The sequence below is a fragment of the Leopardus geoffroyi genome, chromosome D1, assembly GCF_018350155.1.
Source record: "Leopardus geoffroyi isolate Oge1 chromosome D1, O.geoffroyi_Oge1_pat1.0, whole genome shotgun sequence".
Classification (NCBI taxonomy): Eukaryota; Metazoa; Chordata; class Mammalia; order Carnivora; family Felidae; genus Leopardus; species Leopardus geoffroyi.
In genome coordinates this window covers 20,096,215-20,119,312 of record NC_059329.1, presented here as the reverse complement: position 1 = coordinate 20,119,312, position 23,098 = coordinate 20,096,215, and the positions used below count along the sequence as shown (strand labels likewise).

The 23,098-nt window shown below is 46.2% G+C and overlaps 1 protein-coding gene and 1 pseudogene across 1 annotated transcript in view; both read left to right on the top strand.

Annotated features, from left to right (window-relative positions):
- Positions 1–23,098, top strand: part of LOC123600828 (CXADR like membrane protein) — a 101,150-nt gene that overhangs the window by 64,930 nt on the left and 13,122 nt on the right. Inside the window, 1 exon segment of the mRNA XM_045483222.1 lies at positions 12,143–12,300. Coding sequence (XP_045339178.1) covers positions 12,143–12,300 — 158 coding nt within the window.
- On the top strand, positions 17,264–18,398 carry LOC123600829 (annotated as a pseudogene).

Sequence of the window (23,098 nt, the reverse complement as noted above, 5' to 3'; positions counted from 1 at the left end):
AAATCAAGTAGCACAATGCCTTGCCCATAATAAGCATTCAAAAATTGCTAGCTATTGTTAAGAAATGTTTCCATAGAGGGGTTTTAAAATATACTGGATGGCGAATGTGTATTATCTGTCATTTTGTCTCATGTAGGAAATGATTTGCCTGTGAGTAGAAAATACAGCTTCCTTGATTCTTTTTGTTTGTTTTGTGAACCTTGAAAAGAAAATAACCAGTGAGTTTATCAGCAAGATGAGTTAATCAAGGAATAGCAGAGGAATTGCAATTTGGGAGATGCAAAGCATGGTGAACCATAGGCAAGTCCAGACACCAAAGGAGAGGAAAGAAGGAAGTTGGGAGGGGCTGTTTTAAATGAAAGTCTATTGGACCAGAGCAAGAATTTGGGGTTATGGTGACTTCTCGTTGGCTGAATTGCAGTGGTTCTCATTAGCTGAGTTGTTGCCGGGCAAAAAGAAAACCTTCCTTCTTCCTGCTGGGGTATGTAAAGTAAGTTTTGAGGAGTGGTACCTGCATAAGCACGTCCCTTCAGAACTTCCCAACTCCATTTTGGTGGACATTTTTTCTTTATTCATTTTCAAAGTTTCATGACTCTCCTCTCTATCCCTAGAGAAGGTGACTGAGGGAGAAAGAGATCTTCTCTCTGAAGATCATCTTCTCTTTGTTATTAGTTTTTATAGGAAGGTAAATGGGATAGATAATGGCTGAATTGCTGCTTTAATTTATCAGTGGATTTTTATCAGCGTAATCTCAATTTTCTATTGCCATGAATCCCTAACAACGGACTATCGCGTTCTCAAGTGTAAGACTGTGTTTTTAACTTCCTCCCTCTGTTCAAATCTCTGCCGAAGGTAATAAAAGATTTAGATTTAGAAAGAGACTTAGCATTTGAAATGAGACAGAGGCTATAAATAGACATGTCGATGAAATAGGTTAGTGAGGGATCTAGTTCTCAGAGTCTCAGAATCCAAAGGCTCACATTCTTGTCTGATCTGTGTACGGACACAGACATGCTTGTAGGGTTCTCTGCACAGGTTTTCCTACATGTATAAAAACGAATACGTGTATGGAAAATGTACTAGCATGTTTCCAAGAACAGAATTCCGAGGGATAACAAGTGTATTTCTGAGCAGCAGGGTGATTGATCCCCTGCTGGACCAGGTCAGTATCCTTTCTCTGACAATTGTTACTAGAGGTATCAGGATAAAACTCTTGCACAGTCAACAAAGTCAACCCCCAGTCTGTAGGACTGTGACACAGCTCTCATGCCGTTTATGTGATATTACTGCCCATTCCGTGGGAACTTGTCAAGACCAAGGGTCCACGGTGATGTTCCGATCTGTCAAGTACTGAGGTCGGCTTTGCAACTGGTTTCCTAAGCAGTCAGGCTGCCATTTTCAGTCTTTGGAATGCCCTCCCCTCAGTTATCACTGCTAAAATTCCAATCTGTTCTTCAGGGTCCAGTGCTCCCTTCGGCAGCACATTCACTAATAATCCTTCAAGGCCCAGGTGAAATACTTCCTCTTCTATGAAGCCATCCCTGATCACCTTGGTGATCTTCCTCTTCTTAATTCCCTTACCACTTCCTGACCCTCACGTTGATATTGATCACACACCGTCCTGAACTGGGTTTGTTGAATACCTGTTTTGTTTCTTTATTATTGCGATCTCTTTATAGACAAAAGACAATGTCATTGATCTTTGTTTCCAGCAGCATCTAGTAGGGTAGCAGGAATGCCACTCATATTCGTCCAACAAAGGTGCACTTCGAGTTACTCCCCTCTGGTTACCCACCATTTTGTCAGTGTTTCTTTTTGTGGCACCCAGAATCTGAAGCATTGAGGATAAGGTGCTTGTTTAAGGACATTCCATAGAAGTCAGTATCCCGGATTATCCTACGACATAGAAGTCAATATCCCTAAGCATCTCCTGATTGTACAATACTAAAAAATTCGATCCTAACAGATATCAATATCTTGGAACAGTTTTGCTACGATTTCAGATTCTCAATGATAATAAGAGAACATGAACTATTTGATACGTTTCAGCAGACTGGTTTTAAATATGAAATTGTCCGGAAGGCAAGACAATGACCTTCTGCAGCCCTTCCCAAACTTGAGATTGTGGATTACGTATAACCAGGACATTCCAGGATTTTGGAATTCAGTACGATGCCGGCCTAGAACAAAGACTATACTTCAAGACTGAAAAGACCTTGAGATTTCTTTTGCTGATTCCTCCGTCCTTCTAAGCCATCTGTGATGGATTTTTGTTCCTTCCCTTTGTCTTTTCTTATTGACTCTCTGCTAAAACAATACTTCACAGTGCCTGAGTAATCGATTTGCTTCATAATAAATTCTACAAGTAAAATAAGGTTTTTGATCTCAAGGTAAACATCCATTTCAGTTGGAAAAAGTTAAAATCGTGAACTTAAGCTACTAAAATAGTATATGCTTCTCTTTCCTTGATAAGGTTCCTCTCAAACGTCTGACCATATTTTCTGATTCCTGTTGCCCTTGAAAACTAAATGTGCATCGTTTGAAATTTAGTATATAATCACAAGTGGCAACAAAGTGCTTATCAGGCTTAAATCCAAGGTCATCTATAATTCTTTGTCAATTATCATCCTTCTTACTAATGTAAGAACTGCATTAAACAGGAGGCATGGCTAAGCCTCTCTAAGTAAATTCTGCCCCCTTGTGGATTTAAACGTCCACAGATAGGAAAGAAATGTAACTGCCCGGATCAGTTCCCTTGAATTCTTTCAAAAAGCACCTCAACAATCTTTAAAAGCAATGGTAACAATGAAACCAAACTAGATCATTTGTGTAAATTGCATAAGAGATGATTGATGGTGACAAAACACACTATACTGACAATAGAATACATTTTATCTTATACTTTGCATCCCATTCAGCTAGGACAATGCCTTGGATATTAATATATCAATTAATACTTCATACAATATTATAGTTAGAAAGGACTTTGATGTTGATTCAACATCCATGTATAAGGATCCCTCTTAGAGCCCCTGACGCATCCCCAACTTGAATGATGCCGGTAATGGAAAATCCACGAAATAAGGGGGGTGCCTGGGGGGCTCAGTTGGTGAATCGTCTGACTCTTGGTTTTGGCTCAGGTCGCCATCTCATGGTTAGTGAGTTTGAGCCTGCATCTGGCTCTGTGCTGACAGTGCAGAGCCTGCTTGGAATTCTCTCTCTCTCTGTCTCTCTCTCTCTCTCTCTGCCCCGCCCCCACTTGCTCTCTCTGTCTCTCAAAAAATAAATAAACACATAAGTAAACAAACAAACAAACAAACAAACAAATGATACAGCTCATTCTCCTGTCAGACAGGACTGTTAGAAAGTCTGTCAACATAGGAAGCTGAAATGGAATAAGTCTTTTGTAAGAAAACTATATCATTTGAGAACTGGAAAGAGGTGTTGGAGATCTCCCAGTCTATCATTTTATGGTCCGAGCTATTATGCCATCTGGACCCAATCCTACCTTCTAGAAGAACACCCTACAAGTAACAATACTTGTTTTGAAGCCTTTTAAATGTTGGAAGGTAGGTACTGTGCGGCCCCTTAGCCTCCCATCTTCCTAAGTTTTCCCCTATAATTGTGTCAACCCTTACTCATCGGATATGTTTTTCAGACCCCCTCCTCTGGCTAGCATCGAATACGATGGAAGTGTGCCACCCCATATTTGGGACCTCAGACCTCTGTTAATGCAGCCCAGACTCTTGTCAGTTTTCTCCGCAGCCATATCACACTGGTGGTCACTATAAATCTTGTAGCTGCCCAGGTCCCCTGGCCTTCCTGCTCTGGGCTTGCGTCTAGCTGTAACTTCTACCATTTGTCTCTATTAAATGTCATCTCACTTTTGGCTCAGGATCCCAGCTAGCAAGATAATTATATATCTTTTTTAAAATTTATTATTTGTGGGGCGCCTGGGTGGCGCAGTCGGTTAAGCGTCCGACTTTAGCCAGGTCACGATCTCGCGGTCCGGGAGTTCGAGCCCCGCGTCAGGCTCAGGGCTGATGGCTCAGAGCCTGGAGCCTGTTTCCGATTCTGTGTCTCCCTCTCTCTCTGCCCCTCCCCCGTTCATGCTCTGTCTCTCTCTGTCCCAAAAATAAATAAACGTTGAAAAAAAAAATTTTTTTTAATTTATTATTTGAGAGAGAGAGCGCGGAGCAGGGGAGCGGGTGCCGAGCACACATGCACGAGAGAGAGAGAGAGAGAGAGAGAGAGAGAGAATCTCAAGCAGGCTCACGGCCATGAGATCATGACCTGAGCCAAAACCAAGAGCCAGACGCTTAACCGACTGAGCCACCCAGGTGCCCCAAGATAATTATATATCTTTTTATTTTATATTTTATTTTAGAGAGAGAGAAAGCACATGAGCAGGGGAGAGGGGCAGAGGAAGAAAGAGAAAATCTTAAGCAGGCTTTACACTCAGTGTGGAGCCCAGTGTGGGGCTGGATCCCACAACCCTGGGATCATGACCTGAGCTGAAATCAAGAGTCGGACGTTCAACCGACTGAGCCACCCAGGCGCCCCAAGGGAGGTGATCACTTTTAACCCATCTGTGTTTAGTCTGAAGATGTCTTCAATTGCCTTCTGTAGTGTGAGGCTCTCCGTTCCCCTCTTCCTCTGACCTTCCCCCACTAGCTCAGGCTCTTAGGCTCCTTGTCCACTCACCCCGCCCCCACTCCATCTTCCTGTTCCCTCTTCCTTCCTCTTCCTTCTCCCTTTCTCTCTTTTCATCCCCCAAACCAACCCACAGACGGGAGAGGGGGAGGAAGTTCAATATCTGGCCCCCTGACCCGAGCCCACCTCTCAGGCTGCCACCTGGGTCCTTGCGCGTACACACACACACACACACCACGAATTTTAGGGACTTCAAGAACAAACAGTCGCCTCGGGGGGGGACACAAGTAAGAAGTCACCCGCACTTTCAGATGCCCGAAATTCCACTGATGACCCACAAGCCTCGCTGAGTTGGCTGTAGGCTTTCTCTAAATATCGAATATATGTTTGTGTTTGAGAAGACATGAGAGCATATCAGGTGCTTACTAGGTCACAGTGAATGTGGTTTTCCTTTTCCGAAGACCTCATAAAGGGAACTGGCCCGAGAGATTCTGGGGTGGAACTGGGAGTAGGTTGGGAAGGCAAAATATATAGAAGGGAGACTTTTCTAGTTGTCAGTGAGGGAGCTTGAAGGAGGGGACAGGAGAAGACCGTGCTGCCTTCTGTTCAAGTTGCCCCTACACCATCTCTGGGCTGCGCAGGAGAAGCATGTCTGTCTTTCCAGAACTATCTCAATCCCACTTATCACCGGAGCCTCCTTCACCCACTCTTGTCAGAAACGATCTTCCAGGGGCGCCTGGCTGGCGCAATCAGCAGAGCACGTGACTTCATCGCGGGGTTGTAAGTTTGAGCCCCATGTTGGGTGTAGAAGAGATTACTTAAAAATGAAAAACCTAAAAAAAAAATAAATGAGCTCCCATATAATATTATTAACTTTCTTAGGTGTGATATTATGGCTGTGTAGAAGAATGCCCTTTGTTGGTTTGTTGTTTTTTTTTTTTCATGTTTATTTATTTTGAGAGTGAGTGCGTGCGCAAGCTGGGGAGGGGCAGAGAGAGAGAGAGAGAGAATCCCAAGCAGGCTCCATGATGGCAGTGCAGCACCTGACTCGGGGCTTGAACTCACAAACCATGAGATCACGACCTGAGCCGAAATCAAGAGCCGGACGCTTAACCAACTGAGCCACCTAGGCGCCCCGAGAATGCCCTTAGTTTTCAGAGGTGCTTGCTGAAACATTTAGAGGTTAAATGTTCTGCTATCTGCGACTTACTTCCAACCAGGGCAGCAAAAAATATACATATATAGAGAGAGAGACAAAGCAAATACGGCCAGATACTAACAGTTATCCAGCAAAATGACTTCCAAACTCCTCACCATCCTGCTTTATCTCCTCAGCATGTTCTTCTGGTTTTTCTTGCCTTTTGAAGTACAGTTGTAGAATTATGAATAATAATTACCATGTGTGACTGGTTACTGTATACCGTGTATCTGTGCTAGGCAATTTACATACATCATATATAATCCTACAACAGTCTTTCCGGGTTGTTGTTTTTCTTCTCGTTTCGCAGGGAGGAAAAATGACCTAGAGTGGTCAGGAAATTAATTGGACTTATGGGTACTGTTTAAGTCCCTGTTGATCTGACTCCAAAGTTTATGCTCTTTCTATTACATCATGCGGTCTCTTGAATTGTACATAGTGTTCCAGAAACAGCCAGGAAGGCGCATGCCTGCAAACACACACGTGCACACACACACACACACACACACACACACACACAGAATTGTATGTATGTCATTAGTCTAGAAATCAGGAGGCCTTTGGGTGAGTAACTTCTCTCTGAGCCTCAGTTTCTGGATCTATAACACAAGAGAAATTGATTTAAAAATATCCCAAGTCCTTTTTACTTTCCTGACGGACATTTGATGATTTTGATTCTCATGAGGCTTTCTGGAACATGTGAGGGGAAACACAAGAAAATTTTCTTCCCATTCAGGTAAGCGAACAGGCCCATTGAGAAAAATACGATCCCTAGTGGAAGGAGGCATTACCCACCCCAGAAGCCCATTGGTGGGGGCCCCACTGTACATGGAACGGGGTGAGGTCACAGCTCCTGTACCCGACATCAGGTAGTGACTCTAACTGCCGCTCTCTAACTTTGCTACTTGCAAACTGCGTGTCTACACAGCCTGGGAAATAGCTCAAGTCTTACAAAAAAAAGCACCTATCTATCGTTGACCTGTGCACCAATCACTGTGGCCTCTCCTAGGTGGAGGCGCCAGGGAGCATTGGGTGCCTGTGTCGATGACAAGTGCTGGAGGGTCCATCCTTGGCGGGGAGTGAGCATGCAGACTTAACCATGAGGTCCTAGGGCACCTTGCACCCCGTGGGCATCAGGGAGTCCTTGAGAAACTGAAGAATTCTCCGTTAGGGAAATAAGAGAGAAGTAGATATTTTAAATGCAGCATCCTGGTTGCTGTGAAAAGCTCTCCTGGTCTTTTGCCTCCTTGAATCCGCGAGAGCAAGATGGGTACCAGCAGCTCTAGAGGAGCCCTTCGAGAAAGTTCGCCAAGTTCTTGCTCTTGCCGCGTCTGCCCAAGCTGACAGAATTGTCTGTACGTCATTGGTTTGATCCAGAAATATGGCCTCCATATGTGATGGGACACAAGCGTGTGAGGAATAGAGGCTTCGTGTGGTTGGACTGCGTGAACCTGCTTGAATGGGTCGTCCAAGACATCTGTCTACCTGACAGCAGAAACGATGCTCTCTGAGCATAAAAGTGGTTAAAGGCTCAGATTCTGTCTGTTTTCGTGTGAATGGAACAGTCAACCGGTTATAGAAACCTCCTTTTTAAAATGTACTATTATCTCCTCAGCGGATTCACCTTCAAAACAGATACCTTATGTCCCTCAGTTATATAAAAGTATTTATGCTGAAAAACCAAACGTTACCCCTGCCCCATCTCTTTATTTATTTATTTTTTTTAATTTTTTTTTCCCAACGTTTATTTATTTTTGGGACAGAGAGAGACAGAGCATGAACAGGGGAGGGGCAGAGAGAGAGGGAGACACAGAATCGGAAACAGGCTCCAGGCTCTGAGCCATCAGCCCAGAGCCCGACGCGGGGCTCGAACTCACGAACCGCGAGATCGTGACCTGGCTGAAGTCGGACGCTTAACCGACTGCGCCACCCAGGCGCCCCCTGCCCCATCTCTTTAAAGGAGGTTCAAGAGAATCTTTAGGGGGCGCCTGGGTGGCGCAGTCGGTTAAGTATCCGACTTCAGCTCAGGTCGTGATCTCATGGTTTGTGAGTTCGAGCCCCACGTCGGGCTCTGTGCTAACAGTTCAGAGCCTGGAGCCTGCTTTGGATTCTCTGTCTCCCTCTCTGTCTCTCTACCCCTCTCCCGCTTGTGCCCTCTCTCTCAAAAATAAATAAACATTAAAAACAAAGAGAAAACAAAAATCCTCCTTCTAGTAGAGGAAAGCAGGGGAAGGGAACTGACGTTTTTTTGGGGGGGGGGGAGACTCCCACGTGCCATCACACTGCTGGGTGCCTTACCTCCAGTGTCTTGGTTAATTCCCATTTTGCAGATGAGAACACTGAGGTTCAGAGAGGCTAATTCTCCCAAGCTCAGGCTCCCAAAGGTCCTGTGTTAAGTGCCTGAGTTGCACGCCGAAGCCTTCCCTCAGGGAGAGCCCAAGGCTTCCATGACTGCCTCTTGCATGGGCACACAGAGAAGATTTGCACCCCTGCTACCTGCCAGCACCTCCCCGCCACCAACTACCACGAGCGTCCCAGACACCCAGTGGAGACTTCCGTTGACCCTTGAACAACACCGGTTCGGATCGTGTGGATCCACTTATATGTGGATTTCTGACAGTACAGTAGTGTGCAACTGTTTTCTCTGTGATTTTCTTAGTATTTTCTTTTTCCCCAGCTGACTTTATTGCAAGAATATAGCGTATAATACGTATAACATGTAGACTATGTGTCAAATGATTGTGTTGTCGGTAAAGATTTCCGTCAACGGTAGGCGGCTAGCGGTTAAGTTTTGGGGGAGGCAAAAGTTATACGTGGATTTTGGACTGCGAGGGGCACCGGTGTCCCTAACCCTGCTTTGTTCCAGATCAGCTGTATCTTCCTACTACCAGTTCTGCCGCTAACTCTGTGACTTAACATTTCAATTCTCTGGGTTGTGGTTTCCTCCTAAGTTAAGTTTTGATGATCTCTTAAGGTCTTTCTTTCTTTTTTTTTTTTTTTTTTTTTAAGACTTATCATTTTTTCTTAATGTTTATTTTTTTTTTTAATTTTTTTAATGTTTATTTTTGAGACAGAGAGAGAGACAGAGCATGAATGGGGGAGGGGCAGAGAGAGAGGGAGACACAGAATCGGAAGCAGGCTCCAGGGTCTGAGCCATCAGCCCAGAGCCTGATGCGGGGCTCGAACCCACGGACCGTGAGATTGTGACCTGAGCTGAAGTCGGACGCTCAACCGACTGAGCCACCCAGGCGCCCCTTAATGTTTATTTTTGAGAGAGAGACACACACACACAAAGTGTGAGCAGGGGAGGGACAGAGAGAGAGAGAGGGAGACACAGAATCCGAAACAGGCTCCAGGCTCTGAGCTGTCAGCACAGAGCCTGACGCGGGGCTCGAGCTCACGAACCGCAAGATCATGACCAGAGCTGAAGTCAGACGCTTAACCGACTGAGCCACCCAGGCGCCCCTCCTACGGTCTTTCTCGATGAAGATGAAACCTTCGATGCCCGGGAGCCCACGGCTGGCTTTTCCCACTCACCCACCAGGCAGTGGACAGACACATGCTTGGCCGTCCCCTTACACACTGCCAAGCCTGAGAATTACAAATAGAGCCCAGGCACCTGTGTGTTCAGGCCATCGGCCACAGGGGAGGGGTGGGGGGAGCACAGAAGGAGCAATTTGAGAAATTTGCAGGGATCCCAGCGAACCCCTGAAGTCTGAGATTCCCTGCCTTGGTGGAGTCGTTTGTATTCGCTGGCTGGCCCCCTCCCTGCCCTGCTGTATTTAATTCTGGATATGGTATAAATAGAACTTGGCACTCTGGTAAAATACACCACCTTCCGCTTTGTTCCTTTCCTTTGGGGACAGCAACCAAATCTGAGCCTTTGAGTCCCTCTAGTGGCTCCAATCGGCAACTTGCCTGGTTGTTTCTTGGCCTGTATTTAACGTATAGTGCCTACTGTATGCACCAGATCGGTGCTGGGTTCTCTCGCTTTGCCAGGGGTGTGGGATGCTGGTTTCATTTGATCACTGTTGTGTCCAGGGGAAAGTGAGCAGGGGTAGAAGGCGGAACTCCTTCTTGGGCTAATGTCCCTGCTGCTCTATAGGAAGTGTGCTTTCCCGGGACCGAGGGAGGATGGGTTTTGGATGGGCTATTTCTGCCTTTAAGTGATTTGTAGGACCTCAGGGCGACTCCTTTATCCCTGGGCCTCAGTTCGCTCAGGGTGAAAGGAGTACACGGGTTAAATTTGAGTCAGTCCAACAACTATTTAGCGAGCACCTGCGATGTGAGAGACCCTGAGCCGCGTGCATGGAGAACGTAGAGATGGATGGTACCTAACCTCAAGGAGCCTAGAGAGAGGCTAATGGGAGAACCGGGTGTCCGGGAAGCCGCATACGACACAGGGCGGACGCGGCACAGAATGGCCGTCAGGGCGTGAGCTTTGCCGCGGGACGGATCTGGGGTTGAGCCCCCGATCTGGCACCTTTAGCGGCGTGACCTTGAGCAAAGTGCTGAGCTCCTCTTCCTGTTTCATCCCTAGATGCGGATAACAACGCTTTCTTCATGGGGTTGAGGGCTCAGCGTTCAGCCAAGGCACACAAAGGGCGGCCACTCTCAACGCGGTTTAAGTTCTAAACAGAAAGAACAGAAACCTTACTGGGAGCGTCAGTAAGACTCCGGAAGGGGCTTATCCCGTTGGTTCTGAAGGCCCCTTCTTAGGCCCAACGGGTTTCTGTGGTCTCCTTTCTTTGCCTCGGAGCTTGGGAATCTGTCTGCTGCTTCTCTAGGGTGGATGCCTCTGGGGGTCCCGCCCTGCAACGTCAAACCAGTCTGCCTCCCCGGAGAGGGAACTCCAGTCTCTCCTGCCCCCTTCTTCCTTCTTTCAGGCTCTTTTCCTTCCCACAGAGTTACTGCTAATCTATCTTGGGAAATGAACACAGAATAAAAAAGGTAGCTTACATGCTCCCGTTAGTCATGATCCTTGATGCTTCGTGCTTAAAACTCTCTGAACTGGCAGAGTGAGTTCTCCCCGGGAAAGGGGACTTCGTAGAAACCCTGACGCTGGGGGCTATTGCAACTCGGAGGTTGTATGATTCTGCTACATTGTGAATGAGGCATGGGGACGTTGTAAGTGACTAGAAAGAGAAAGAGACCATTTTCACGCTGAGCTTCTTGGTCACTGTGTAAGGAGACAAAGGAGGACCTTACAGCCCACCTTAACGCCAGACACATCATACCTAGAGTCCAGGGGAAGTTCTTTAATTCTGTGGATTTAATGGCCAACAATGTCTGAGATTAATAGGAAGGAGAGAAGGTGAGCTTTGGAGCCCGGAGTTGCTGACGGAATACCGTTCCTGGAACAAGATGAAAATTAGGGGCGCCTGGGTGGCTCGGTCGGTTAGACGTCCAACCTCGGCTCAGGTCATAATCTCACAGCTCATGAGTTCAAGCCCCGCATCGGACTCTGGGCTGACAGCTCAGAGCCTGGAGCCTGCTTTGGACTCTGTGTCTCCCTCTCTCTCTGCCCCTTCCCCGCTCACGTTCTGTCTCTCTCAAAAATAAATAAACACTTAAAAAATATTTTTAAAAAGATGAAAATTAGAGGTAAAGAAAGTCAAAAATGGAACCGAAATCCCAGTGGCCAAAGGGATACTGGATGGGTGGAGGGACGGGATCCAAATGTGGGAACTTGGAATTTCACTTTGGATAGGAAGGGTTGCCTCTATATTTTGAAGCCATGTGGTGTGAAACTATAAAGAATGGAAGATAGAAGTTGGGGTTAAGAGAATGCGTGTCCCTAAAGGAAGTAGTAACTGCCTATAAGAGCCTACTTATTCTCTGAGGCATCCTGCACTCCCTGTAGGTCTGTGGGGGGATCACCTGTCTCTAAGATGGCTCAAGGAGTGAAAATGGCACCTAGAGCCTGTTCTGGGGAGGATGCCAACCCCTGCCTTTCTCCTTCGGTCTCTGTTCTTAAGGAAGCCTCTGCTAGTAAGGGAGAGAAGGTCCAGATCACACAGTTGTTGACCTGAGTCATTTCATCACTCATAAAAAACCAATAAGGTAGGTAAGAGTGTAATCTGGGGGGCCATGGAAGATACAATGAATTCAGTTAATGGAGGAACCACTGTGCGATTTCAGGACTTCCGGTGCTTCTGGTCTAGGGTTCTTGTGACACCTTGATTTGCCCCTTGCCTGCAGGAACATCCAATAACTATTATTTGTAATATTTGCTTCCTATACGTTGCTACCCAGTTTCTGCATTACTCACTAGAGGCTCTTCTTTTCCAGTGTCCTACTATGTTGGAACCTTGGGGACTCACACTGAGATCAAGAGAGTGGCAGAGGAAAGGGTCACCTTGCCCTGTCACCATCAACTGGGGCTTCCGGAAAAAGACACGCTGGATATCGAATGGCTGCTCACCGACAACGAAGGGAACCAAAAAGTGGTGAGTGTACAACTGGCCAGACCCCTCGCCTCCCCCAGCTCCCCTCCCCACCCTCCTACAGTCGCCTTCCCTCAGTCCTCCAGTTTTCTGTTTCTTCCATCTGGCTTATAGTTGAAAGACTCCAGATACAAACATTTTAAATAAGAAAAGGTATTTGGGTCTTAAAGATAAGAGAGTCTGTGCTCTTTGGGCAAGCAAACACTCCTAGGAAGCCACCTATCATTTGCCCGAGGAGGGCATCTGCAGTATTCGCGTCTTTCCTAAGAAGGGAGCTAAGATACAGTAGCTTGACTCCCTAGCCAAGTGGCCAGAACCCCAAATCTATACTAGGAAGCCCGCTCCTCCCCATCCTCTGAAACCATTACCACCTGCCTACATGTAAGTTTTGCACAAAGCCATGACTCGCAAGCTCGGAGATTGTATATAATACGACAAACCACATACAATGCAGGACGGGACTGAAAATGTTAACGCTTCAATAATTGGCCAGCAGAAGAATTGATATGGGTTCTGGAGTTGGAAAAATGAAGGAACTGACCCTGGGTCTTCGGTGCTCAGGATGGGAGGTCCGTTGGTGTTTCTGTGCTTTTGGGGCAGTGTCAACAGAGCTTGTAGTGAGTGCTTTGCTCCCAATGATCCGCTGGGCTGGTCTCTACCGAGCGAGAACTAAGTTAGCTACTGTATTATCCTGTCTGACTTGGCTGCATTCAGCCTCTGTACCTTTCCTCCACCTGGCTTTCCTAGCGTAACTCTTCCTATTCCATTTACCCACTGACTTTTAAAAATTCTTTGGGTTGAGGGCCACCTGGGCTGGCTCCATTGGTGAAGTGTGCAACTCTTGATCTCGGGGTTGTGACACGGAGCCCCGCATTGGGTGTAAAGATTGCTTAAAAAACAAAATCTAGAATAAATAAATAAATAAAAATCTGTTGGTCGAAAGTTTTGTGATTTAAAAACATCACACAGAATACCAGGGAAGCTGACTTTTTAGACTTTTTGTCCTTTTCAGAACTTTACCTCTTGTCCTACTAAAAAGTGAAAGGTGTCCTTTCTTCTCCTCTGTCTATACCGCCGATTTCATACCATGGTTTGTGCTGGAGGAAGCTAAGGTTTTTATTATTTTTTATAAATTTTTTTAATGTTTTTAATGTTTATTTTTGAGAGAGAGAGAGTGCGTGCGCGCGTGCGCGCGCGCACACACACACACACACACACACACACACACACACAAACACGTGAGAGTGGGGGAGGGGCAGAGAGAGGGAGACACAGAATCCAAAGCAGACTCCAGGCTCTGAGCTGTCCGCACTGGCCCGACCCTGGGCTCAAACACAGGAGCCATGAGATCATGACCTGAGCATAAGCCGGACGCTTAACCTACTGAGCCACCCAGGCACTCTTAAAGAAATTATTATTATTATTTTTTTTTTTAGAGAGAGAGAAAGCACGCAAGCAGGGGAGAAGGGCAGAGGGAGCACTCAGCACAGAGTCCCACATGGGACTCGATTCCGTGACCCTGGGATCATAATCTGAGCTGAAATCAAGAGTTTGATGCTCAACTGACTGAGCCACCCAGGTGCCCCAAAGCTAAGATTTTCACTAAAAAAAAAAAAAAAAAAAAAAAAAAAAAAATCCAAGGTAACTGTTGGATTTTAGCTCCTACATAACTTTGTCATTTTGTTCTCATAGTACATTGTCCTGAGACTCTCTGTTCTCTGGAGAGCAAGGTCACCTTAACCTGAGCATATTGATTCCAACAGGGTCTTAGTCAATCATAGACATGATAGTCTCAGTTCTGCATGAAGCGAATAAGAGCCATGTCTGCTAATAAAAATTAAAAAAATAAAAAACTCTGCTCATCTAACTTTTTAGCCACGAGTTTTCATTTAAAGAAAAAGAAAGGTTGCATGCTTATGTAGCCAAGCGAATATAAGGCTGAGAAGTTAATTGTTGACTAAAGCAGGCCTTTCAGAGACGTTTGAAGCAGGGACAGTTCCCTACTTGTCTTCAATTCATACTCCTGTCGCAGGATTTTTTTCCCCTCAATACCCGGGATTCGTTGTCTCACCACTTGGAAGAATGAAGAGGTGGAGGCAGAATGAGCAGCAGGCAGAAGTTTATTAGAGTGGAAAATCAGAGAGTAAGAATAGTATGGAAGCTCTCTTTCCAGAGAGGGGGCATTTCAAAGTGTGAATGCCTGCCACGATAGACAAGGGTCCTTGTTTTATAGGGTCCTGGTTGCCACTCCCCTTCCCATCCCCCTCTCGTTCCCTCTCAGGTCACGCCCTTTCTGGCTCAATAAGCCCTAGGTGTTGGGTTGTCCATTCCCGATGGCCACCACTGCACTGTATGAGGGGTGGTCTATGGCCATATCATTCCTTGTGGGTCATATGTTTTATGACTACTTATTTTAGTTAGGTCTTTTATCAAATTCCTGAGGGAATCCTGAGGGGGGTAGGTGGTGTCTCTTACGTTCTTTTTTTTTTTTGTTTTAATTTTTTTATTTTTTAATGTTTATTTCTGGGAGAGAGACAGAGCATGAGCAGGGGAAGAACAGAGAGAGAGGGAGACACAGAATCGGAAGCAGGTTCCAGGCTCTAAGCTGTCAGCACAGAGCCCGACGCGGGGCTCGAACTCACACACCTCGAGATCATGACCTGAGCCAAAGTCGGACGCTTAACCGACTGGGCCACCCAGGCGCCCTGGTGTGAGTTATAGTCTTAAGAGGAACTTTAGGCCCAGGGGAGTTTGCTGTGGTCAGACACTCTCAGCGGTGTTCCAAAATATGTGCTTCCCCCCCACCCCCAGCCCCCCAGGGACCTCAGGTCCTATCCTTTCCCTCTCTGCCTACTGAATCCTATCTTTTCCTATCATACTCCAAAGTAAGAATCAATGATTTATTCAGTCATTCAGATTACATGCATTTATTTAGCACCTACTGTATGCCATGGTAGACACTGGGTTACAATACTGAAGAAGATGTCCAAGTCCCTGCCTTCATGGGGCTTACAATGCAGCCATTCCGTGATTTAAAACAAACAAAAACAATTTTTTTAAGCAGAGAGCACTATTAGCTACTTGCCAGGTTCAAGTCTGTTTAGCACATATGATCTCATTTAACTTAATCCTCGTAACCAGGATTACTAGTCCTATTTTGCAAAAAAGAAAGGAACCACATACAGCATGTGCACATACACACACACAGTGAGAAAAATGCAGAAGTTCACCCATTTTGCAGTTTGAAATGAGGCACTGTGATGTCAGTACCTGGGCTGTTAACTGCTAGCTATGTTCCCTTCATAAATAATTTGAGGTTATAATACGTGCTATGTGGGAAATCAGGAGAACGTGGGAAGAAAATTGTTCCAGACAGAACGAATTATGCCAGGGCCCTAATTAATGCTGGAACAAGCCTGGCACTGTTGAACGTTCTAAAAGTTCAAAAAGCAATTTAGGTTAAATTGAATAAACCCTGGATTCCCACTATACACGTACTCTGTCATGAAGGAGGTGGTTGAAGAGATAAATGTGTAAAGAGACAATTTGACATAGATCATGATAGAAACAGAGCGTTCTAGATGAACATAAAGGAGGAGCCACTGGCCAGAATTAGTTGGAGGAGGGGGAAAGGCCAAGGGCATCTCCCTATAAGAAGTCACAGCTGATCTGACTGTTGATAGAAGGCACTGCCCTGAGGATCTCCCAAGAGCACAGACGCAAAGGCTGCAATATTCTGGGAAATGGTAACGTAAGCCCCTAGCACAGGCGGAGCTCAAAACGTAAGCACGCAGAGGTTGCAGGACCAGAACGTGAAAAAGGTCTTGTGTACGATGCTAGGGAGCTCAGATCCCTTTCTATGATGTCATGGAGTTTCTTGAAGGATTTTGGGAGTGAAAGGGACATATATGCATCTCAGATGATCACTCCGGCCCCGCGCAGCGCCGCACTGATTTAAAGCAGACTCGAATGGAAGCAAGGTCAGTTGAACAATTTCAAGCTATACAATAAGGGCTTAAACTGTAGCCATGGGTAGTTGGAATATCACGATGGGCATAATAAAAATGTAGTGGGTAAATTTGGCACCGGAATGAGAATTTGGTCCGGAATGAGAGTGAGGGTGGGAAAAAAAGTCCGGGAGGGGCTGGAAGGGAGGTGGTGCCTAAGGTAGGCTAGCCAATGACCTAGACCCCAAGTTTAGCTTTGCGTTTCAATCTGATCAGAATTGGCTCCACCCCTTTTGTCTAGAATGCTCAGAGGTGCCGGAAACGCTTGGGGGTGGGTAGGCAGTTTGGGGAATATTTGAATTTCAGTCCAGGTGGGTAGCATGGCCGCTAGAACTCTGGAGCTTTCCTCCTGGTTCTAGGGATGGGCACATAGTTAATTTCCAAAGTCGGAGTGACCACCTCCCCCCCCACACACAATGGACACACAATGGAGACCTTTCCCTTCTATTTTTCAGACGAAGAAATTAGGACAGGGATGTTCTCATTCCCCCGCCAGACCTCTCTGGCACATCCTTTCTCCCTTTGCCCCTTTTCTTTGATACCGAACAGGAAAAACCCTCATCAAAACCACAGAGAGGGGCCTACGTCCATTTCCGTTCAAGGCAGTTGCACGATTACTGCGCGGGGCCCTGGCGCAGCAGAGCCCCTGCTAGAAAGCTGAGCTGCTCCATCTGTTCCATCAGGTCCTAACAAACCGTCCTCCTCCTCTCAAAAATGCGCTGGGAACGGGTCCACCAGGAATGTCAGAAGACAAACAGCCCCACAGCAGCTGCAATTCATGTACTTCATTTGTTGTCTGTTTGCAAAAGGATTGAATGTATGTGCACTGTTCTCCCGTCACACCTGGAACAAGGACTTAGCCTCAGCTCTGGGTTTCCTAGAATTAAAACCACAACAAAGCTGGGCCTCGGCGGGCGGGGCTGTGGGAGGAGCAGAGGTGTCTGCCCTGCAGAGGGCGCCCGTAGGGGCTTAGCCTTCAAGAGCTGCGGGTGGGCATGACCGACAGCCTCGCGGAGCGAGCTGGGAGGCCGCTGCTCTCTCCCCAGTATCTCTCTTCCGGTCTCGGTCCGGGGTCTGCATGGCCCTCGGAAATTAGCGAGAACTTGCCCGCCAGAAAAACATGAAGAAACCTCAGGAAATTAGCAAGGGAAAAAGAAAATGATGTGGTTTTGGAGTGGTGGGCGGTGGTCTGGTGCCGATGGCCAGGAAAGAACTCCTGAGAGGTCTTTGGGGCGAGAAGGTGGTTTTATTAAAGCACGGGGACAGGACCCGTGGAGTCGGGGGAGGTAAAGGCCAAAGGGAGGTTCCCAAAATGACTTTCATATGCTAAAGAGGACTGCGGAGGCCTTGTTATTGTTGAACTAAAGTTATTTTCCCTCCAGTAAGGCATTAACATTAAGACTGAGAGTTCCTGGAGGAATGTTTTACTCTGCCTGTCTCAAGTATTTGTCAGTGGGCTGCAGGTTCTAAAGAAACTTAATTTTATTTACCATTTTTTTCTTGCCTTTGTTCCCTGCGGCACTATGGAGGGGAGGGTGATGTTGGGGCTCCGGGAAACTGAGTCTATGGGTTTCTGGAGATTAGGCTATTGATAAGATTGCTTTTTTTCTTGTAATTTACTAAGACTTCTGTAAAGTGATGGGAGACTCCTATCCTGGCTAACTGTGATCTCTATCAGTCAACCATTGGTTTTTCTCTTTCCTTTGTTCTTGGGCTGCCTGGAGTGCCTGAGGAATGTCACACAGGTCCCACCTGGGGCGGGGGAAGGGGGTTGCGGGGTGTCAGCTGGCCTTAGGCTCCCTCATCAAAAAGAGGATAGCTTGACTATCTCTCAGGGAAAGCCGAGGGAGTCTGAGATAATGCAACAAAAGCAGAAGGCAGCTAATGAGAAGACGTCTGTGCAGACCAGAGAGAAATGATGACTATTTGGAAAACCTGCCCGCTGCTGCCAAACAAAATAAGCTCTATGATCAAAATTTGGTGGCGTGAACAGTCGTATGTTATAACATATCCTTATAAAACTATTTTAAACTAAAAAAAAAAAAAAATCACACAACAAAACAAAGAGACACAAGTATCTAAGATTAAATGTGTGTCTGAAAAAATGGAGACAAACTGCAAGGCTGTAACTGATCCCCAACCTGTGTCATAAATGAGTGTAAAATGCTTATAGTAGGTCATGGTTATTTAATTATAGTCAGATTATTATGGAGTTGTATAATGTCTGCTTTCCAAAGATGTTAACTACTTACCTTGGTTGTCTCCCCCCGCTCTTTTTTCTTTCCATTAATTAATGGGACGGGGGGGGGGGGGGGGGGGGGAGGCGCTCCTGGCTGGCTTAGTCGGTAGAGCATGTGACTCTTGATCTTGGGGTTGTGAGTTCAAGTCCCATGTTGGGTGTAGAGATTACTTAAAAATAAAATCTTCTAAAATAATAATAATAATAATAATAATAATAATAATAGGGGGCAGGGTTTGGGGGAAAGGAGAGAAAAGTTCTCAGGAGTCAGCCCTACCTGAATGTATTAAGTGCTATGGTGGAGATTTGCCCAAAGGGCTGAGGCTTGCTGGAGGAAGTCAGTGATTCTACACAGGGAGCCAGGAAAGGCTAGAATACAGAGAAGCTGGCCCTTGAGCTTGATCTTGAGGCCTGTAGGTGTTGTGTAGGCAAAAATAAAAGAGAAGCATTTCAAAAGAAGAAGACTGCATGATCTGAGACAAAGACACATCTGAGGGTGTTCTTCCAGAATCAAGGGACATCGAATTTGGGGACTAGGCTCTTCAGAGAGGTGAGGACAGGGACCAACCAAAGATGAGGTGGAGTCCAGGCTGTACTGGCCTTAGGTGCCACATTCAGAGGGCTAAGCTTTGGTCCATAGGACACACAGGTGATAGAAAACAAATGGAGGCTTTCAGCTAGGGAAGCTTTAATATACAAATGTATGGAATGACTAATGTTGTTTGGGTACTGGGCTGGACAATTTTGGAAACCTTAGGGGCTTTCGTAAACCGTAAACCCGGAATCAGACTAATGAAAGTAATTGTGAGTGCTTATTCTCTCATTGCCACAAAAACCCGATGAAGTAGCTTATTCCTGTTTTACAACTGAGGAACTAAAGGTTTGGAAAGGTTGATTAACTGACTCTCATCACACAGCTCTAAGTGGTGGGGCTCCCATTTGAATGTAAACCGGTGGACTTTCCAGCCAGCTCACTCTCAATCACTGTGCCCTGGTGCAGCCCTGGGGCTAAGGTTTTCAAAATCAAGGCCCTGTAGTGGATTCTAAGTGAGCAGACTGGAAAAGCTATTTCATGAAACTTACGCTTCGGTTGTATGTACCTGCTATGTGTAAAGGTTCACCAACTTCCCAAAGCCCACAAAACCCCAAAATGCATAAAAATTACCCAGCTCTTGGGATGCCTGGCTGGCTCAGTTGGTTAAGCATCTGACTCTCAATTTCGGCTCATGATCTCACGAGTTGGAGACCACTTCGGGCTCCACGCTGACAGCACCTGGGATTCTGTCTCTCCCTGCTCCTCCCCTGCTCGTGCTTGAGCTCCTGCTCTCTCTCTCTCTCTCTCTCTCTTTCTCTCTCTCTCTCAAAAATAAATAAAAAGAAAAGAAAAGAAAAAAAATTACCCAGCGCTTTACCGGTTTCTAGGTTTAGAATCTCTTCATTCTTCCTAGGAAGTACAAACTAACTTCCTCGTAGTGATTATGCACCTACGAGGTAATAGGAAGAAGTCAGAAAGAAAGGGACATTAATTGAGCACCTGTTAGGCATTCCCATCTTACTCCAAACATCAGCCCCCAACTTTCAGTCTTAGGAGATAAGATCTCAGCCTTCCAGGTTTTTTCCTATCACTAACTTACTTCCTCCTCTTGCTATTGTCTCAGCGATTTGGCATTTCTATGGTCACTCCTTCCACTAGCCCCCAAGAAACCTATCCTTTCTTTTTTAAAAAAAAAAAATATATGATTCTCTTTTTTTTATTTATTAAAAAAAATCTTTTTATATTTATTTACTTTTGAGAGAGATAAACATAGCGTGAGCAGGGGAGGGGCAGAGAGAGAGGAGACACAGAGTCTGAGGCAGGCTCCAGGCTCTGAGCTGTCAGCACAGAGCCCAATGTGGGGCTTGAACTCATAAACGGTGAGATCATGACCTGAGCCAAAGTCGGGCACTTAACCGGTTGAGCCACCCAAGTGCCCCAATGTTTATTTATTTTTGAGAGAGAGAGACAGAGAGAGACAGGGTGCAAGAGGGGGAGGGGCAGAGAGAGAGAGAGAGAGAGGGAGAAACAGAATCCGAAGCAGTCTCCAGGCTCTTAGCACAGAGCCCAACGCGGGGCTCGAACTCCTGAACGGTGAGATCGTGACCTGAGCCAAAATCGGGTGCTTAACCAACTGAGCCACCAAGATGCCCCAATGAGCTGCAAGTTGTAGGGAAATTTAATTTTATCTATATTTCTTTTGCCTTTCTTCTCCACATTACTGGCTGTAGCCTGGCACACAAGGTTGGTCACATTTTAAGGGATAAGAATAGGAAAGAAACCTCTGCCTGGCCCTAAGAACTCCTTGCTGGGATGCCCAGTCTCCATGGGAATGCAGTAATGAGTTAGTGAACATTAACTAACAAGGGCCCACAAAAACAGCCCCACTTGAGTAGGACCAGACTGCAGCTGCCCCATTTTAGATTGGGATATATGTACCCACTTCGTTGAAGGCCTTCTCTAAGTATTTATGAAACAAAAGAACGGCCTTAAGTCTAAGCAGTTTGTCTCAGAGACTCACTTCCTTAATCTCCTTAATCTCGTGAACGTTTCACTGCCAAGGTTTTCTCTTTAATGAGAGGAGTTAATACTTGTAAAGTATTTAGGACAGTGCCTAGCACAAAATAAACACCACATACGTGTTTGTTAAATAAAAACACAAGCCCCTGGCCGAACGTATTGCGTCGTGTTGATGGATTTTCGTTTCTAGGCCTGATGCATATTTTCCTAACTCCGGGGCCGAGTGCTGAATTTGTCACAGTGTAGTCACTGAATGGTCAGTGAGCAAAGGAACGAGGTCCTTCCACAGATATCTGCTCTTAAAATTAGTACTATAAGCTTGTGGAGCTAAGAATTGTTTTTGTAATTTTCTTTTAATACGTGAAGAAAATTAGACCTTAATTCTTCTCCAGAAAACTTGGGCTTCAAACCTTCTTTTTATTTATTTGTTTATTTATTTATTTATTCATTCATTCATTCATTCATTCATTCATTTTTAAGGTTTATTCAGAGAGAGAGAAACAGAGGGTGGCATGGGGAGGGGCAGAGAGAGAGGGAGACACAGAATCTGAAGCAGGCGCCAGGCTCTGAGCGGTCAGCACAGAACCCGACACGGGGCTCGGACTCCTGGACCGTGCGGGGCTTCATACCTTTTAGACTTTAAAAGGTGAAGCCCCTTGCCCAAGACAGATTTCAGAGCTAGGATCTAAAGCCCAAATTCCTGAAGCTAAATCCCTTTCTCTCCCTCTGTCGCCGCCCCCGTAATTTACAGCTCCCTGTTGAAAAGAATGCAGAACTTCAAGGTAAAACTTTTGTCCGGAAGTAAACACTGCACATTTGATTGAAGTCATGCATTTCCTGTACTTTCCAGAATATTCCCCTGCATGAAGATGAAGTTCAGGAGTGACCTCCCTGTGGTGTCTGTGGGAGGCTGTGGGCAGGTGTTCAGGCTGGGGTAGGGGGAGGTCTTTTATTTGTATGATAATGAGTGTAATGAAGCCCTTCGAGGCTGCTCCCCCTGCCCCTACTCCCCTACTGCCTCCTGCCTCAGCATGTGGTTTCAGGATTCAACTCACTGAGTCTCTGGGAAAGAGAGGGTAGGAGGCAGAGGCAGTCTCATCCAGGGGTGAGGCTGGAAATGGTGAGCAAAGGCTGGACTTGAATAGTCAGCGAAAGAGATCCGAGATGGCATTATCAATTTTACTCTGAGATTGGTATTTTAAGTTTGTTTGTTTATTTATTTTTAAATGTTTATTTTTGAGAGAGAGAAAGTGTGAATGAGGGAGGGGCAGAGAAGAAGACAGAAGGAATCCCAAGCGGGCTCCGCGCTGTCAGCACAGAGCCCGACAATGGGGTTCCTTGCCACAAACCTCAAGATCATGACCGGAGCCAAAATCAAGAGTCGGACGCTTAACCAACTGAGCCACCCAGGCGCCCCCCCACCCCCACCCCGTGGTATTTTAATGAGTTTTAACCTTTGTGTTTAGATATCCACCGTTTGGATAGCCTCCTTATGCCTTCTTTTCTTAATCTGTAGATTCGTGCCCTCCTGGATCTTATCCAGTCTCACGGCCTTAAATACTATCCACAAGCTTAGAATTCCCAAATGTATATCTCCAGGACTACCCCCCCCCCCCAATATCTGACTCATTTTTATGCAACTGCTTACTTACTCTATGCCTCCTCTGGAAGTCTAACAAGTATCTGAAAACCAAACTCCCGATTCCCCTCACTGTGCACACTCTGACCCCAAACCTCCTCTCCCTGGCTTTCTTCTCATGGTTAGTAGCTGTTCTCTCTTTTCAGAGGCTCATGCCAAACACCTGAGCGTGGTCCTGGTCTCCTCTCTTTTTCTCATGCCACAAATATACATTTAAATAAGGTGGTCATGGGACGCCTGGGTGGCTAAGTCGGTTAAGCATCCGACTTCGGCTCAGGTTATGATCTCGCGGTTCGTGAGTTCGAGCCCCGCGTCGGGCTCTGTGCTGACAGCTCAGAGCCTGGAGCCTGCTTCGGATTCTG